The 20080-nt window shown below is 41.3% G+C and overlaps 1 protein-coding gene across 2 annotated transcripts; it reads right to left on the reverse strand.

Annotated features, from left to right (window-relative positions):
* Nucleotides 1–344: 344 nt before the first annotated feature.
* On the reverse strand, nucleotides 345–12419 carry lonrf1l (LON peptidase N-terminal domain and ring finger 1, like). Of its 2 annotated transcripts, XM_034590957.1 has the most exons (12): nucleotides 11642–12417; nucleotides 9210–9328; nucleotides 6744–6866; nucleotides 5040–5237; nucleotides 4703–4916; nucleotides 4303–4396; nucleotides 4107–4221; nucleotides 3865–3986; nucleotides 3575–3733; nucleotides 3271–3433; nucleotides 2965–3117; nucleotides 345–1669 (listed from the first exon to the last, which is right to left on the reverse strand). In XM_034590957.1, exons 1-12 carry the CDS (start codon nucleotides 12306–12308, stop codon nucleotides 1511–1513), a joined length of 2286 nt encoding a protein of 761 aa, XP_034446848.1. In that variant the 5' UTR covers nucleotides 12309–12417; the 3' UTR covers nucleotides 345–1510. The 2 variants fall into 2 exon arrangements, with proteins under 2 accessions (XP_034446848.1, XP_034446858.1); XM_034590967.1 differs by lacking the exons at nucleotides 345–1669; nucleotides 2965–3117 and adding an exon at nucleotides 3127–3164 and having other exon boundaries at nucleotides 3231–3433; nucleotides 11642–12419.
* Between the last annotated feature and the right edge of the window lie 7661 nt (nucleotides 12420–20080).

Raw genomic sequence — 20080 nt, forward strand, 5'->3', positions numbered from 1 at the left:
ATTTTTTTTTTTACAAATGATATACATACAACAGCCTTCATTCTTTTTTCTTTAAACACATTGTGAACACACAGTGCCTCAAACTTACGGGAAAAGGGTTAGGGTAAAAAGGAAATGCAATTTAAACATACTAAGGGAAAAAGGAATGGTAACCAAGCCAACGGACTGTGTTATTTAAGTCACAATGCAGAATGTTGTAAGGCAAACGCAGTCCCCCCCCCCCCCCTGACCGCAGCACTGCAGGTTCTCTCCTCCGAGTGGACAGAGCAGCTTTCAATGAAGAGTAATGTATAACTATTGGTGGTCTACATGCGGTTATTGTCTTATTTTTGTTTGGATTTTTCGTTATAGAACTTCTCATAAACACATGGTACAGATATATTTGAACTTATAAATTAATTCAGTTTAAGTTAATTCAATGGGAAAATAATCTTTGTAATTTTGAGAGGAGACAAATTATACACGACAGAACGACTAAACTCTATTAGACTTTCATTGCAAACCCTCACACTCCAGCAGGATCTTTCTAAGGTCCACACACACATCGTTTGGAAGAGCTTCTGTCTTAAAGTTAACTGTGAGTAGAAAGAAAAGCATGAAGATGAGATTTCAGGATCGTGCTTGTTCCTCCAGAAATCACATCAGGGAAGGAGGCGCAAAACGGCCAATCTCACCATGACAACTCAGAAGAAACTAAGTGGAAAAACGATGGAAGAAACACAGACTGTGTCGTTCTCTCAACAGAAAGGTCCCAAACCGATTGGTAAAGGCAGTGGTGGATGAATGTGACAGAGGTGTATAAAGAAGAAAACTTGATGCTCGGAAGATTTTAAATAATACTTTTATCTCGTGTTGGGACACATACACCAGCCTGTAGTTTCACTTTGTGTTGTGTAAGTTCTCACTGGTTCCTCGAAACTCGCTATCACTTTTTGGACTTTCAGCATTTAGGATTTTGTTCCACAGATTCACCTCATCCCTTCTCCATATGAACGTAAAAGACAAAATAAAAGAAACTTCCTTTACACTGGTCTCACCAGAGATGAATCAACCTCAGTGGTTTCCCTAATGGAGCTTCACTCAGGGGATTCTTAGATAAACTACTCTCTTTTATTGTCATCGCAAAATATTAACCAAGTGGAGTAGTAACGGATATTTCCTTTCATTCCTGGTTCCTCACAGAAAAAGAACTGAGTAGATAAGTTAAGTTGGTTTCATATACTTCTTTCTTTAACTTCTTTTTGACAATTACAGACAAATGGTGTGCGTCCTTTCAAAGTGTCCCTGAGGTAGTTTGGCCATTTCTCTGATTTCAGTGTTCCACAGCTCAAGGATGTTTCAGCTTTGCTCTTAATCTCGTGTGAGATAAATACAAATAAGAGTAAAATGAGGGGGTTACAGCCGCAGACATAAAAGTTTTGAGGGATCAGATGAGCTGTAGAAATTAAGATTGCTTAAAGGTTGTAAATTAGTCCAAAGGATGTTTTTCTGGTGGCGAGAAGAGGAAGCTCTAGTTGTTGGGGATGCTCTGTAGATATGTCAGGATGTGCTGGATCTTCACCAGGCGTTCTTTGAGGCTCGTCATGGAGAGGACAGAGAGTTGGTACCGCGGGTCGATGGGCAGGACGGCCAGCAGCCACCAGCAGCAAGCTGGACCGTTGGGAGTTGCCTTCAAGGGAAGAGGAGAAGTATGAGATTTACACTTTCACAATAAGAAACACTTTTTAAGAACTTTTAAAATGCACTGGTATCAGTTCAGTACTCGGTATCAGCTGATACGCAAAGTCCAGGTATTGTGAAGGGACTATTGAACAATTTGAAAAAGGTATTGAAATATTCTACTTGGAACAAGTGTTTCACGCTCTCACGACCCCCCAAAAAACAAATACAGCCAAAAACATTAGTATCGGGCAGCACAGGGCACGCATCAGTTCCCTGACGCGTGCTTTAATGAAATCCATTTATTCCTGACATTGTTTCAAACTAAATGCACTTTGATCAGGAATCAGGTGAAATTTGACTTTCTTATCATTTCTGCAGTTATCAAAGACCAGGAACAGCTTGTGAGTTCCTTCTTTCAACTGGGATAAAACTAAAGCCCTTCGAGCCACATGATTGATGGTTGAATTAAGTTCTCATTTACTATTCATAGCATTTTTAATATTCAAGTATTACATATATTCTCAGCCCAGCAACACTTACAATAATCTGCCTGAGTTACACAGCTGAAAAAACATCCAGAGCCCGAGCCACTTACAAAATGTTCTTAACACTTAAAGGGTCGGAAGTGAATGATGTTTATAAACCTGAGCTACATTTCACTTAGAGAAACATGTACTAGAAGTTTATTTAAGAATTTCTCTCTGGAACAGAAATTACATAACGGCACTAAAAAAAATAAAACTTGAAGTTCAGTGTTCTGCTTTCCTGTTGCATGTGCACGTGGGAGAGCGGGGAATTCTCTTCATGACACTCTTCTGACGCAATAGGGCCCGGTGGGATTAGGTAGGAAGCACCCATAAAGCTCTTTAGCCTATATTGTCAAAAGGCTCTGCCTCGTGGTAGTCCTGGGAGCAGATCTGTAATCCCTGTCAGCGCTACAGGCTCCGAGCTGAGTACAGACAACAACTGTACTTGGGTATTAAAATCACTGCGGAAGGTGAATCCTTGGTAATAAAGGTTTCCCTGAAAGAATCTAAAGAATGCAAACTCATACAGTCCTTGAAACAGGCGTACAAGATGTATTCTATTTGTTAAACTAAGATCAAATATCAGCACAAATATTTGCTCCAGAGCTTCTAAAGACCTGTTACAGTTGAATTTAGAAGCTACAATACAGCAATTTGTGAAATTAAGATTTAACTCCTTGGAGGATCAAAAGTGTTTCAGAGAAACCTCCATTGAGCTAATCTAAACAGGGATTGGTTAAATTCGACATGATGGAAATAGATACACTGCTTTTACCTGGATGTCAGCTTCTCGCTCTGGCATGGGTCCAAAGTGCTGCAGGATCTGGTTGTGGAAGTGGATCTTGAGGTTCTGGAACCAGACACGGGCCTGCTCATACACTGCATCGTGCAGATCAACAAGTTTCCTTAGCACATCACTGTCCTCCACCTGACAGACGAAAGTAAGTATTGATTAATTAATACAGTTTGATGTGACAAGGAAACCGTAGGACTTGAATGACGGTTTCATATTTCATATTTCATATTTTTAAAACCACGACATAATATAGTTAATACAAGAACAAGTCGCTGTGGTTCTTACCCTTGTATCTTCCAAATCTTCAATGTCCGCTGTGCTGTAACCATCCTTCATTCCTCGGGACAGGACACGGAAGCGTTTTCCTCCAATGGTATCTACTACTGATCGCCCGTCAGGCAGGAAATGGACGCTCCTGATGATCAGCATGCAGCCATAATCTACAAAGCTGCAGCAATGAAAACAGTTTGGAGTTTTGGCAGATCGTACATAAACCATGTGTACAATATTGATGTGGTATCTAACTGTGATAAACAAGCAGTAGATTCATATATTTTTAAAGGTTTGTTTTAAATGCGTGCGCGCTTACCCTTTCTGGGGATCATTAATACACATCCCGAACTGCTGCGTTCCCGTTTCCATGCAGCGGCGAATCATGAGGCGGTAACGTGGCTCAAAGACATGCAGGGGACAAGGCACGGTGGGGTACGCCATGGTGCACACAAAGATAGGCACATTCTTGGTCAGGCTGCACAGAGGAAGAGAAGTAGATACACACACTGAGTCCCTTTGAATCTTATCTACAGACACAAATGTGACAGTGAACACTTCATCAGGTCGGAGTAGACAAATATGGAGGTGAATGGAAAGGCAGCTTACTCAGAAAGCTCTCTGGCTTCCTCCAGATGAGTCTTGGTTCTCTCGGCATACTCCTGACTCAAATACTGTTTGATCGACTTGTCAAGGACCGTTGTCACAATGTACTTCCTACATGCTAGATACTGGAGAGGACAGGATGCACGTTAATGATTTGTTACAGAGAACTGACATTTCCTCCAGCATTTAAGAAGTTATAGCAGATGAATATCTATATACATTAGCTGCTCAGACTGTTCATTTACCTCTTTTAAACTCTCTTTGCAGAGAGGACACTGAGGTGTGTGGTCCAAGCAGCGTTCAAGACAGTTTTTACAGAAGGTGTGGCCACAGGGCGTCGTCACAGGCTCATAAAACAACCTGTATACACACGGATACAATCAACTGAATGTTCGGTCATTGTAAGCTGGTATTAAAATGGTATGGTGCATGTGTTCTTACCTCATGCAGAGAGAACACTCTAAGTCATTGGGGTCCAGCAGATCCTCAGGGACACTTCTGCAGGTTTTAGATTTGGCAGAAAGTTGTTTGGAACCTAAAACCAAAGAAGAAAATGCATTTTACAGTTACAGACAAAAGACATCGATATGGTGCTGATAACATCAGTCTTTATTATTTGAGTCCAAATTAATGATTTAGAGTAATGGAGTATACACAGTTGAATGTGCATAAATCGCTTTAAAGTTTTCCTGCAAAAAGTTTAGATTTAAATGATCAATAAAGCTTAACATAACGCACCATTCAAAAAATACATTTTAAGCTCAGATGCAATAGATTTTTTGGGGGAAATTGAAATATCATCCCATAGGAAGACAGTACAATAAAAGGCTTGGCAACTGACCTTGTTTTTTATGCTTGCTACTTCCACTGTCCACAAAATGAGGTTCAGTGTCTGACAGTGACAACTTCCTCTTCAGCAGGCTCCCCTTCTCCTGGTCCCCGAGCTGAGGAGCGGAACAAACTCTCTTCAGGCCCTCTTCACCACAGCTGGCGCCGTGCACTCGAAGTGAGTGAGCTCGGCTCAGGCTGGGCCGCTCCAGACTTTCCCAGCGTTTCTAGATGATGACACGAAACCAAGGTTAAGACAATGATGATGCTGTGTCAAACGATGTAGTTTAAAGTGCAATGAATCAATCCATCCATGCAATCTTTAGAATTATTATCAAGTGTTGTAATACCTCCCGGTGGTCCCCGTGGTGGTCCAGATGTGCAGAGGCAGCGCGGACCTGGTCTAGTCTTTGGACTGGGCTCTGTGGCTGAGCTTGAGCATCAGACATGAGGGTTTTACAGCGCAGATGAGGCAATGTGTTGTGCGCGGTTTCCCTCAGACCAACCTTGACGTTCTCATCAGCCGGGGAGAGAAGATCACACAAGATCTGTAAAAACAAATGACACCTCAGTGAGTCAAAGCAGAGCTGCTGAACCATATTTTACTTTAACAATCATAGAGCTCTGTGGTAATCTGATGGATAAGGTGCAAAGCACATAGCTGCAACACTTTATGATGAAATGCTACTGCCTTGTACAAACATCTCCTGGCTTTCACATATTCATGTTTTTTTTGAGAGACACAACGCATATTTTGTTTGATGAAAATATTTAAAGGCTTTCACACATGTCTCTCTTAACTCTTAAGTTTCTTGTATGTTTTTTAATCTCTCAGAGCAGGCAACGAGAATGGAGGCATTTCATCCTCATTAATTACCTGCTTTCATTGCATTTCATTTTCATTACATGGGTACAGGGGAGTGTGATTACAGGCTGCACAAACTTGATTTGATGTTTTATTGATGAGCGCTGTCTAGCTCCCACACGGTCTAATGTCTGAGCAGTGTCACTCTCTCTAATAACTATAATTACCACCTCGAGGTTGGATGCTTCTAATTACCACTCTGTCCAGACTCGTATATGGTGCAGTGAAGACTTAGAGGAATTTACGCTAAAAACATGTATATTTTGTTATTGTTAGCATATGAACGTTAGAGTTACGGTCAAGGTAGCGCTGAACTTGACCTTTGACCAACAAATTCCATTTCTCAGTTAATTTGAGTCCAAGTGGACAATTGGGCTCAATAAATCACAATCACAAGATTGTGAATCTGATCAGTTCAACTAAACTTTTGTGCCAAATCTTGAGAAACTCCCTCCAGGCATTCCTGAGAAACATTGTGTTTCTGCATATGTGAGAATGAAAAAAAGGATTTTAATTAGATTTTGATAATGTGCCCTTAAAAATCAAAGGGAAATACCATCAATTTCAGACTTTTTATTAAGAGAACACTAAAAATGAAATGTTCACAGTCACATTAGTCATCTCCTTATTCAATGATGTCTCAGAGATAATTACACAAAAATTGAGCTGCATTGGAAATTGAATGTAACATGGTCTCAAAATCACAAAATTGATACAAAACATTGTGTTTTTCTGAGAGAGTAATTATTATGGCAGACATGGGTCAACTGCAAAGAACTGAAGTTGTTGTCACTGCGATGCTTCGGTCCGTCTATCCAACGGTGCTAATGTCATTACAGGAAGTCAAAGGACTGAATCAGCTGACAGCTTATGTAATTCCATGAGAGATCATCCCGATGGAAAGAACGGACATCATGTACCTTCTTATATGTAGCATAGTGCATGACTACTTTACAGTCAATTAAAGGTTTGTAAAATGTAAAATTGATAAATGCTCGTCCGAAGTTATCAGAACCCAAAACAATTCCCCGAGCTCCACTTTAGTCTTTGCCTCTCACTGTTTTTGAGTCTCGCTCCTCCGGCCTACTTACGGGAACACTGTGTGACCACAGCTCAACTGACTCTTGAGAACGACAACATATTTTGCCTGTTTCCCATCGCACACTGATCCCATCGTCAGTTCTCTCACCTTTTCCACTTGTCTTTTAGCACAGGGGAAGTCCTCGTCCACAGACAGGCAGTGGAGGAAGACTTGGAGAGACTCGTCCACTTGGCCCATCTCATGCAGCACCATGGCTTTCCTACACAGAGCCTGTCAAGGCAGAAAACGGCAACGGAAAAAGATTAATTTTACTTGTGAAGAAAAATTCTTATTGATGATGAGTTTTCACTCACTGCAATATTATGCTCCTTTGAAACAGCAGCACAGAACTCATATTCAACTTATTAAACATATGTGAAAGTTGCAGCCTTTTCTGAAGGCAACATTACTCTGCTTGTTTATAAACCACAATGAAATGACAAGTTATGAAAATGTTTTCCATGAAATACTCTGCACAATAGACAAAAAAATATCCATGGCCTCAACCCAGACATTTGGTCTCCTGTTACTGATGTAATAGTTATTAATGGTTTTGACCTTAATCTTTGCCTTCTAAGTTGTTGTCAAGAAACCGTTCTTAAATCATTATACTCTCTCACAACGACAAGTCAACTCTGTCAGCATAACATCCCAAATGTTGTAGTAATAACAAAGAGAATAAGTTGACTAAATATAATGAAGACATACAGAACTATATAACTTATTTGTATATATCACGTTGCCATATAACTTATCACTAATGCAATGAAGTGCTGTGAAGCTGTTGGCACAGTTTGCTGATGCAGGTTACTTTTTAATCTGATCTCTCAAAGTGTTGGTCCAGTCAGTTCACATTAAATCCGACTGGTTAATGTTCCGACACCGAACTCTGACAAAACCAGAAGTAAACTCTACCAGAACACAAACAAACAGGATCACCACAAATATATTCTTGGCTTATAAATCAACTACCCAAAGTTTAGTTGTAGTTTTCATTGTACAACAATAAATGAACCCTGTCCGAGGCTTTGAGGGCAGCAGTCCTAAAAGACCACAGCTGGACCACAGTGGAGAAATAACAGGTAAAAGCAATTGTACACACTTTAAATCAGGAGAAAACTGCAGACGTCTGATGCTATTATACACTCTTCTTTATATAACAATGATTCAGAGATTATTACAAAAAAAATTGAGCAATTGAATCCAACATGGTCTCATCATAACTTGCAATAAAATGTTATGTTATTCTAAATGTATGTAGTATTGTAAACAGGAATCAACTGTACGTTACTTATATAACTATGTCTACTAAACGGTACAAATGTCATTACAGGCAGTCACAGGGCCGAGTCTGCTGACAGTTTATGTAAATCCATGACGGATCATCCTGATGGAAAGAATGTCTGACTTTCTCAGACATGTTCATGTTTGAGAAAGTGGATTTTTAAATTCTGATTTATTTACTTTATTTCTCCAATGTACTATATGTATTTGTAGCATAGTAGGGGTCTACTATTATTATTACTATCATAATTTTTTTTATGAGTTTTATTATTGTTTTGTTATTATTATTTTCATTACATAAAAGCTGTTAGAGTTCCACTTAGATTTTGTTTACAGTCTTGAGTCTGGCTCCTCTGGCCTTCACACTGTGACCTCAGCTCAACTGACTACCAGACTTCAGGAACACAACATATTTCTCCTTCTCATCTCACACTGCCAGCGCACTAATCACAGCTCCTTCACTAAATCACCCTGTCCATTTGTCTTTCAGCAGAAGGACATCCTGGTCCAGCTGATCCATACACCAGCACAGACAAACAAGATCAAACACACCCCAGACTCCAGCAAGTTTAGGTTTACCAACCTTGGATACTTTTGTGGCACCAACCAAAGTGCATAGAAAGTATTTAAAAAGGCCTTGTCATGCATTATCAAATTTTGTTTACCAGGAGTTTAACTCATCAGGGTCAGTGAGCCAATAAGCATAGAGCATTGCTTATACCAAGATCTAATAACACAGATGAGTGGCTCTCTAGCATACATCATGTTTACGAGCCTATGTGAACAACAGCCAGACATAAGCTGGGCTCAAACTGCAGAAATCTGGGGCCAAAATAACCCTGATTCTGCCTCAAGTAGAGGAGAAATCTGGTCTGGAACCTTGTTCGGTACTGATGTTCGGACCAATTCCCCTGGTAGGGTGAGGGGTTACAGAGCCGTTCCCTAACTGCCATCAGAATTATCAGGGTTAAACAAGTAGGATTTAAAATCGTGATGATTACATCAATACTTACGAGAGATCGGAGCAGCTGATGGTGCTGCCAAGCAACAATTTACATTCTGAGTCTAACGTCAGCTAGTGTGCTACTGTTGACAGATATTACAACTAACAGTTTAAATCCCACTGGAAAAATAGATAACCATCGCGGACCGAGACTCTCCGACCATTTTCTCATCCGCTCTTTAACCCTTTCTCATTTATACACATTAGAGTGAGTTTTCATTTACATTGTTCACATTTTCCCCTTTTTACAAATGGTGTATTTAATAACTGCAATATCAGTGACTTACTTCAGCAGAACAGCCGGACTCGTGACAAAATTCTGTGTCCTCCAAAGCCAGACGATACTGTTTGAGAGCCATGTAAGCCTCCGCTCGAGACAATCGCGCCACCACTGTTGAATCTGGATCTGCAAAAGACATGAGGCGAGAGGAGAAGAAAATAATCAATAATTTAACTAGTAAATCTGAAAACTTTTTTTATTTGCAAAAAAGGCATGATTTTTTGTAAAATATCTACGAGTGTGTGACTATAAATATGACCATATATTCCTGGAGTTGCAGGCTGCAGTACATATATTTAGTATTCACCTAAATACACAGCCTTTTGAAGCAGATTGTACTACAAACATCGCCGACTGATGAATTCTGTTTGTGCACGAGGTTTGCCTGCATTTCCTCATAAGTTTTCTTCATAAACTGAGTTTCAATATTTCTGCACATGACACGCTACCAATCCCAGTAATGCCTCTCTTTTCATTGAGACACATGGAATTCAGCTCAATTTTCTGATGTATGGCAGACACTAATATGCACGGGACCACAGGTAGCTGTTCTTGTCATCGTAACATCAATTAAGTGCCTCTCATCATCTGGGCATTTCTGTCTAGATTCTTTAAAGATGTGCTGCAAGACTGATGACCTGCGCTGTGCATCACTTCCCACAGGGGAATCAGTCGAGTGACTCCTTCTCAGAAATTGACCAAACCAGTTATCTGCATATGGCATGTGTGTGTTGATGAAGGAAAACAGGATATTGTGTATACATATACATACATATACATACATATACATACATATATATATATATATATATATATATATTCACATTGACATCTAAGAGGTTGTAAGCAGTACAACTTTGACATTAACCCTGAAAAAGATTACTTGTGATTTCATTATCAAAATTCTCCTAACACAGTGCTTACGTCTGTAATTCTTTCACATACTGTCCCCACAGGCTATGTTTGAGTACCAGAGGTCAGGGCATTATATCACTTGACCTAAATACAATGGATGTTTCCATAAGCTCTCATAACCAGGTGGAAGGTCCACAGCTCTACTGTCGCGCTTCGTGGCCGGATCCGGGATTGACTTATGACTTTTTTTTAAATAACCGTTGTATGAAGAGAATCTCACTCAACATGATAAATTAATATGGCATTTAAAGCTAAATAAGTTAGGATAAGGAAAATCACAGTGGCTTAATCCTGTGTAGTTAAGAAAAATTTCGTTTTTTGATTCAAGAAGGAATTGTATGATTTATCTTGCAGGGCAGGGCTTTACCCATAATGTATCACACCATTTTACTTTGTGTTAAGAATTAATTATTCCGTGAGAGCTCTTCAAAGAAAAGAAGTAAAAACAACTGTCATACCAAACTTCTCAGGACTTACAGATATCTTGAGATTGTTTATTTTATCTGGCAAAACAGCCAAGATCCAAAGATATTAAGTTTATTATATAGAGGGCAGTGACTTATAACTGCTATCTGTATCTTTAATTGATTATTTTACAGCTGATCAATTAACATGCAAGTCTATGAAAAACTGAAAAACATCTTAACCTTCAGCTGAGGCGGACATCTAAAAATATCCGTTTTTATTCTTGCCATAACATATGACAAATATACAACAAATATTCACATCGGAGATCATAAGACCTCCTACTGTGTGACATGTTCTCTTCATAATCCAATAGAATATCTGAAAATGAGACCTTTGGTAGTTTGTCAACCGTGAAATCGATTGACTGGATTAACTATTTCATTTCTCTCTGTCTAATTCACATCACCAATGCAAACTTTCTCCATGTTATTATTGGAATGGAATCAGCAGCCCATTCCAGGAAACCACATTCCTGAATGCAAGATGATTATCTAACCATGTTCAACCACAATAGAGGTGTGTCTGTTTTTCTGCCTGTACCATGTTTATCATCATCACCCCTCTGGCCTCTCACTGACCCACCACTGCTGCACTCACCCCCGGTTTCAATACTTATAAAAGTCATAGCTGCCATAACAATGACAAAATACAGTCGCCCCCCCCCCAACTCGTTATAACACGGACAGAATTTGTGTCACGATCTGCCTTATGCAACCTGCACGCACCGCGCATGCGCAGCCGGTGAACTTTCGTAAGCTGGAGCTGGCTCAGTGTTACGCCACAGTCGGTGGGCGGAGCCTGACACCTGAGCAGCACATGGAGTTTGTGAGACACTTTTCAAAAAGTCTTGTTCGTGGAGCTCGAGCTCCAGTGACAAGAAAACACACACACATCCCCGTGATGAGGCATGTTCATGTTGTTTAAACACACGGGTGTGTGTGTGTGTGTGTGTGTGTGTGTGTGTGTGTGTGTGTGTAACAGCCTCCTACCCTCCAGCAGCAGCCGCGCACGCACGGCTAGTAAACACAACATGGATGAGAGGTCCGTCACACTCACCTCGCTGGATCACGTCGCTCGCTAACGACGCGGCCTCCTGGAAGCGTTTGCTTCGACACAGCTCGTCCACGTCGCCCAGGGTCTTCGCCCTGCTCGCTTCGGAGGGGAACCATTTCTCCAGGAGTCCGCACAGAACCACGTTAGCTCTCTCCTCGCCGCTCACAGCCTCGCTGCACAGCCGGCATTTGGAGAGCAGCCGCCGCTGTAAACACCTCTTGCAGTACGAGTGTCCGCACGCCAAGGTGAGCGGCTCCCCCAGGAAGCCGTGGCAGTTCGGGCAGTCGAACGCCACGACGTCGGAGTCCGCCCGGCGGCTGTCGGGGACCCGGCCCGACGCAGCCGCAGCCGCCGCCTCCGGCCCGGCCCCTTTCCTCTTGAAGTTGCGGAGGATACAGTCCACTAAGGTGCTGAGCATCTCGGGTCGCACGGGGCCGTAGCGCATGGCCGCAGAGAACCAGTCAATGGCTTCTTTCAGGTTGTTCTCCGACGCCAGCAGGTTGGCTTTCTGGAGAATAAGTTGATGGTGGTCCTCCTCCTCCTCCTCCTCCTCCTCTTCGTCCTCCTCTTCTTCTTCCTCCTCCGCCGCCGAGACGGGGTCCGACTCCGCGCCGATGAAGAAGGCGCTCCGCTCCTCCGCGGGCTCCTCCACCTGCGGCTGGAGCGACATTATAAATTATAAATCAACCTAAAGGATCGTGTGCTCACGGCCGCGGGGACGCATGTCTCCATCGAGCCGGGTCCATCACAGTGACGCGACCCAACACAGACAGTTGCATAAAAAGCTCGGTCATGTGAGCAGCAGAGTCGCGCTGTGATTGGTCCGAGCGGCTCGGTTACAAAACCTGCGCTGCAAAGTTTCATAACTACGGAAAGGACGTAGTGAAGTTGACTTTCCAGAGAATCAGGCCTCTCCTGATTTAACCCTGAGTGGACTGACTGGAATATAAAACAATGCAATGAAACAAAACCACATTATACAACTCAATGTGTGATTTAATAATATATATATTAAGTTCTTGGAGGCTGTACAAAAACCTACATGGGAAACTCACCCTCATAACAGGTTGTGTAATGGGATTTTCTGTCACCTTCTACATTGTTGTTTTACCTACTTGACTTCAACCTGTCTGTGTGAAACATGTCGTACGATTTACTGCCAGAAAACAGTGCAATCTCAGCTAACATACAGATGCAGCGTATCTGGCCTTCTTGTGGGACGGACAAAATGGATGGGAGCCTTAAAGGTCCAGTGTGTAAGACTTAGGTGAAAGGGATCTATTGGCAGAAACTGAATATAAAATAATCCTAGTGATGTTTTCACTAGTGTTTAATCATCTAAATTGTAAAAATGATTGTTTTCTTTACCCTAGAATGGGCCCTTTATATTTAAATACTTTATATATTTTTATACATTACATTTCAGCTAAATGAAATGTAATGTAATGTAATATTTACATCAGCAGCGGGTAATCTAGTGGTGAAGTTGCATGTTGCAGCTGAATACCCCTCACCTCACCCTCCCCTTCCAAACATGGAAGAGAACCAGTGGTAGTTGTCATAGAAACTCAAAAGGTGTTTAGTCTGGGCTACTGTAGGGAAAACATGGCAGCCTCCGTAGAGAGGACCCGCTCCTGATGTAAATATAAAGTATTTAAATATAAAGGTCCCATTCTAGGGTAAAGTACAATTTAGATGAAACACACTGGTGGAAACATGACTAGGATTATTTTATATTCAACTTCTGCCAATAGACCCCTTTCCCCTAAATCTTACACACGGGAATGGGTGAATAGCAAAACTGTACTGTGAAGCACTTTGAGTGGTCAAGAACAGACAAACTTTATGTGTACACTATTAAAAGAGCTTTATAAATTGAATGGATGAATCTGGAACTTTTCATCGGCCGGCTGGCAGTGTGCCACAGACCTCCAGCGAATCAGAATCGGTTTTCAAATCAAATTTGCTGTGGTGTGTTAATTGCAAGCTTAAATACAAAAATGGGTTAGGGTTGTATGTATAAACATTAGGAAGAGTCTTCATTCGTGTGCGTGCGATGTTGTTCCCTGATGAAAAACCCTGTTTCAAATTGTACTATCTAAGGTTGAATTCGTCAGAACCCGATGACATCATCCTCGTTCACTTGTTTATTAACCTTATAAATCAAGCTTCAATAAATGCCACAAAACATCTAGATTTCCCTCTGAGCTTCTTCCATCAGCTCACAAGATTCCCACCACATAACCGAGTTTGCCCTTTTCCTTCTCTGTGATGAATATTAGGTCAACGACATTTTAACAGAAATTAATTTTGCTGTTTAGATCAGGACAGAACCTTGTGTTTTCAATTATGATCAGCTGAGAGGCACACGCAAGAGCTATTTATAAACTGAACCCTCCTCTTGCCTGTGTGGGAATATTCAAATACCTGCAGGTTAAAGGTCAATACTGACTGAGGTTAAGTCCAGCACATCCACCTTTTCAAAACCCTCAACTCAAGAGACACTTTCTGCAGATCAGCTGTTACATGTTCCCCTGTGTGTCACCTCCCACCTCTATCACCTGTCATCTCCTGAGGCCAAGCTTTTGCTAACTTTTTCAAATGATCCACCAGCAGGTCGAGGACATAAATGCATTAAAAATAAAATATGTTTATTTTAGCTAAATTGTGCTCGTATTAAATAACCCTTGAATAAACAACAAATAAAACAGATCTTGTGATCTAAATAGCACTATTATTATTATATAACAATAACCTAGATGAACAAGAGCCATCAAACTGTATTTATTGTCTGGTTTTAAGGAAAGACCTTAAGTTCTGTGCATCTTGAACAAAGTGTGAAATCTAAAAAATGGTGTTGTGACATCACACAGGACAAAAGTCCGACCACACATCTAAATACTAACAAGCTATGTTGTCCAGGATCTTTTCTGTAAACACATTGTAGATCTGATCTGTCAGATGGGTTTGGGTCTTCGTGAATATCTGGACAGAGACTTTATTCTGAAGTGGTTTTGGTGGAAAACCTTTGAACCGGTCAAATGGAATGTAATTTTGTGAAGTCACACCGAATACAATGCTCAGAGCAGGATTGTTGCTCATTCATCTTTTCATTGGTGCGTGGAGAGCAAGAGATATGAATAACACATCAGCATGAGGTTATGTGAGGCCAAACGGGGCGTGGCCACGAAGGAGTATTGTGGAGCGACGCCTCCCTCTAGTGGTCCATTAGAAGTATTACTCAAAAAAGACTAGGACACGAACACAGTGGAATTGAAAAGTACAATTCCTGAAAACGCCTCCTTTATGGCATCAAAATGAAATAACAGAAAAGAGAAGACATGACTGCGAAAATGTAGAAAATATAAATATAGTGATGTTACAATTATGTATTTCTGTGTTTTATCCACAAAAACAAACAATAACAACGAGACAAAGAGAAACTTCAAAACTGAAATAAAATAAGTTAAATTATTCTCTCATTATGCTTAACTTTTTAAAAGTTTGTTTACTAAATCTGTCAAGACATTAATTTGGAAAATTCTTTATTATCAAAAAGTTAGTGGCACAGGACTATTTAAAAAACACATGAATGTGAATTTAAGGTAATGTTTTTGATGGCTTAGTAATATATACAGGGCAAGTCCAGTGTGGGCCCTAAGGGAAGGCCCTTAATGCTACCAGCCTCAGACACAGTGGGACTGAAAATAAGAAGAGTCATCCCGGCTTGGACATCGCCCAGATCAACAAGGTCTGCATCAGTTGGGAACCAGGGGAACCTGATAAGAAGTGGGCTACTGGAACAAGACATTTATGGACTATAGGACGAGAGCATGGACTTGTTGGAATGCTACTGTACAACCCAAACTGGGAGAGTGGCTGCAGCAGATTCCAGATCTGTCCAGAAGGTGATTGGCTGCAATCTGCCATCTCTCCAGGATCTGTTTGCCTCTAGGACCCTGAGGCGAGCAGGTAAGATTGTGGCCGATCCTTCCCACCCGGGTCACAAACTCTTTGAGGTACTTCCCTCCGGTCCATCAGGACCAAAACCTCACGCCACAAGACCAGCTTCTTCCCGGCTGCAGTTGGCCTTATCAACAAGGCCCGGGACCCCCACCTGACTTGGACTCTTATCCCGCCCCCACGCCTCAAGTCTGTGTTATATTAACACACATTCCATTGCAGTACATTGCACATTGCATATTGCACACTCACATTGCACTCCTGTTTTGCATTTTGCATTTTACATTTTGCATTTTACTTTTTACTTTTTACTTTTACTTTACTTTTTATATCTTTTATATCTTTTTATTTTATATTTGTTTTTTTTCTTATGTAAAGTACTTATTGTGTTTTTATGTTTTATGTTCATTGTGTGCACCTATATACCAAGGCAAATTCCAGGTAGGTGTAAACCTACTTGGCAATAAATACTTCTGATTCTGATTCTGAAGAGAGCAGTCCTGGGAACAGATCAGAACCCTCAGGCGCAGAGACCTCTGGTCGAGGACCTGAACTTGAAAAGGGGAAACATAAGAATATTTAAACATATTTTTTTCAAAGGAGTGAAGATCCATTGAACTAAGGGGGCTGCAGAATGCAGAGAAGTCTGATTTATAGAAGAGCAAACTAATCTTAATCCGTACAACCACTGGAGGGCAGAGTTGTACTGTGTAGGACTTTGTGACGTGCAGCAGGTTCAACGACCCTCCTGTTCGTTCTGAGACATTCCCACGAGGAATCAGCTGGATGTGCTCAGCGCCTTTAACAAGAACATTTCAGAATGATGACGGATGAATATCTTCAACCTGACTCAGAGAAGAGTCTCATGTCTCGACTGATGATGTAAAGCTTGACCATTACAATCATATTAGAAAGACACACTGTTCTCACTGTTCCCCTAAAAATTGTGTTTGGTCAAATGAGTGAAATTCCAGTTTATATACTCCAGCATGTTTATATACTGGTTTATTTCCACCACTGCTTACCTGCTTCAGTTAGTGATCATGTTGATTGTGTCTATGTTGATATGTATCCATTAATCTAATAAATCTAAAGTAAAGTAAATCTATTTCTCTTCCACATTCACAGTCCACATTAAACTACTGTGTCAGGACACCTGCTTTGTGGGATGTGATTGGAACCATGTGGGACACTGGTGGTGGTGCAGTATATTCACCTGCCTTGTGTTCTGGAGGACAGACCATATACAACCTTTACTTTACTTTACCACTGAAATATGTGCACATGCTCAGCAGTGATATGAAGTCAGTTGTAAATATCCTGTGACTAAATCCTCTTTCATCGTCCACGTTGACGGTTAAAATACGATGTTATCACGACGACATACCGTTTCTGTTGCCACAACAGTGCCACGAGTGACCCATCGGAACACGCACACATGTGACCCACGGTTCCCCTCAGATATTTGCCAGGCCTGTGGGATTTCTTTTGAGCAAACAAGACGACTCACTGATCCCGCCGGTGCAGATGCTGGTTAGAAAGTCAGTTTAAACTACATGATGTGATTCAATAAATATCTGTGATGATTGGGTTGGTTTGTGCGGTGGGACCTGTTCTCTGCATGTGGCAGGCTCCTAAGATTTGCATTGACGACCAATGGGCATGTGCAAGTAGAAAATTAGACTGCTTGCATTGTTACACATGTATATCGTCCCTTAATCTTGCAGTTTGTTAAAGGTAAAACTTTCCTTAGCACTGATTCTTTATCATCAACCTTCTCTCTTCACGCTTTGCATGTTTATTGAGATGGAGAAAGTGCAGAGCCAACTGTGGTGCGATTTGGACACGAGACACCTTCAGTATTAATACAAATTTTATAATAGACTATAAAAGACCATAAAATCTCCTCTGCAGATGAACCAGGTAGGATGAACACAACGTTTTGTAACTTCATTCTGCACAATGGACTGTTTATAAAAAGCTCCGCACACGACCTCCAGCACACAAACAATTAAAAAGTGACAGTATATTGTAGAACTGTTTGAGGAGGACTCACTAATGACAAGGAGTAATTCTGAAGTAGCTCCAGAGCACTAACACAGGCCAAGAGATCGGCCCATTCCAAACAGGCAGGTTTAGAACGACCAGTCTTATTTCAATACCAAGAATAAATTCAATATTTATCAGTAATGTTCTCTGGTTGAGGAGGAGAGTAGTACCTCGAAGTATAAACATTTTATATAAAATCGGACCTGCTCTGTTCTGTACACACACGTGCAAGGCCTTCGCTCACGTTTGCGTTATTTATCAATGTGGGAAACGTTGTGCGCTTGATTCTCAAACAACAGAGCAGGAATGCGGCGGTTGCGGACTGTTGGGCGGCCTTATCGGGCCCTGCTTAATCTCTCAGAGGTGTTTGCATTCCAAGCACAAACACATACACACGTACAGTACATACAAAAAAAACATAGCAGTGTTTGAAGTGATCTCACACACACAGACACACACACACACACAGGAGAGGAAAAACAGAAATCAGGAGAGAAATAGCATATAGTGACAGATCTATATAAGGTCAATGTCAAGTTTAAAGGCAGATACACACATACTGTATGTATATGGTCACATATATGTGTGTGTGTGTGTGTGTGTGTGTGTGTGTGTGTGAGAGGCTCTGGTTAATCTCCAGCTCCTCACTCACACCCAAGTGCAGAGTACAGGAAGTCTCTCTGTACCACCAGGAGAAAGAGTGAGTGAATATTCCAGCACAAAATGTAAATGCGTGCGTCGTCTGATCTACGTCATCGCTTGTTCTCGAAGTCACAAGTGTCCTTGAGCTGCATAAACACGTTTATGGATCATAGTAATTCCTCTGTTTGGATAAAAGCAAAGCTGGAACAAAACAAGTACAGCATGTGACACCTCGGTACAGTGCGTGCACGTGAACGAGGTTTTTCCTGTAGGTACCCTCTCTTGCTTTGGCAGGCAATTAAAACAATACAGGGGTACATCAGCCCCCCCCCCACTCTGACCCTTGGACCCCTCTGAATTTGCCCCCCCCTCCCTCGCTGACACCACCAGCTGTGGCACAACACACTGCAGTGTCTCCTGCTATATGTAACTGTTATGTAAGAAATGAGACAAGGAGTGAGATCACCCTCCACCAGGCCAGTTGATACCCGCCTGCGTGCAGCTCATGCCTTTCTGCCCCGATCACGGCTTTATCGCCATGGAATGACGGCAGGAGCGAGGTGGATGGAGGCGGTGAGGCAGGGGGGGACGTGAGGGGGGGGGAATCCAGAGTGAGTCTGAGCTCTGGATGTGAGAAGGTGTAAGCGCTCGGAATAAACTGTAGTGTAAACAAACGTCCAGTGAGATTACAGAGGGATTTAAAGAGCAGAACCAGAACAACGTCTTTTTTTTGTTGCGTGGTCCCACGGTTACATAACTCTCGCGACACACAGTTATTATTTTAATATATTTAATAGTGCACTTTGATTAACCTGTACAGAAATAATATTAATAAAAAAGATAAAACATTTGTTCATTTCTGTAACACGACAGCTTAACATTTACAATAAAATAAAATAAAATGATACAAAACAAACATATATCTGAGGTATAAATATATTTGTTTTAAATTAACTGTCATTGTCATGCGTTATTATTTGGCAGGGACACAGTTAGGAAACATTTACAACAACAGAACGATGGCTTAGTGAATTAATCAGACGACTCCACGTGAGGAAAAGCGAGCCCTCAGAGTGAAGCGTGAACGTTAGGAGTGAAGGTCAACTTTGTCGTGAGGACCCCACATCTCTTACTTCCTTTTTTTTTAAAAACACTGACAGTACAGAGAAAGAAGCATTAACACAGATATTTTTCCTTCCTTTGAAATCACACAAACATTCAATCTGCCCTCTTCTTTACAGTAAAACCTGTAAAATCTCCACCTTTATAAAAGGACCTTTTTTTTTCCTGTTTACTTCTCGTCTTCTCGCATTGGGCTAACCAGAGGTTCCTGTTGCAGTTCTCTGTCCTCGTGTACATCAAAAGTACTCGTGAAATGAATATTTGACAAGTGGTGTTCAGACGACAACAAACATCGAAAACTGTGAAATGTGCTGTGCTTTTAAAAAAGAAACATCTAACACTTAAATTTGGTCCATTAAGTCTGTTGATCCTAGCTTTTAGTTTGTGTGAGTGATTCTGCAAAAATGAAACTTTTCCTCTCTCTTACACTGAGGCTCTGTCACAAACTCTTACCTATGGGCTCTTGATGTTGTTGTAACATCATTGAACGATTACCTCCACCAATGAGGTTATGTTTTCACCCCTGCCCCTTTGTTTGTGGGTTGGTTTGTATATTTGTGAGCACAATTATGCAAAAACTACTGTACGGATTCCCAGGAAACTCTGCAGTATGGGGTCAAGATATAAAGCATTGCATTTTGTTTTGGATCCAGATCAGGGGCTGGA

This window comes from Hippoglossus hippoglossus, chromosome 1 (assembly GCF_009819705.1).
Source record: "Hippoglossus hippoglossus isolate fHipHip1 chromosome 1, fHipHip1.pri, whole genome shotgun sequence".
Taxonomy (NCBI): domain Eukaryota; kingdom Metazoa; phylum Chordata; class Actinopteri; order Pleuronectiformes; family Pleuronectidae; genus Hippoglossus; species Hippoglossus hippoglossus.

Bases quoted from the DNA above. Each gene is read 5' to 3' on its own strand.
- lonrf1l (XM_034590957.1), bottom strand. From the start codon at position 12,308: ATGTCGCTCCAGCCGCAGGTGGAGGAGCCCGCGGAGGAGCGGAGCGCC. The intron at 4,222-4,302 runs GTAAGAACACAT...GTGTGTATACAG, and splicing joins GAGTGTTCTCTCTGCATGAG to GTTGTTTTATGAGCCTGTGA. The intron at 3,987-4,106 runs GTAAATGAACAG...TGTCCTCTCCAG, and splicing joins GCAAAGAGAGTTTAAAAGAG to TATCTAGCATGTAGGAAGTA.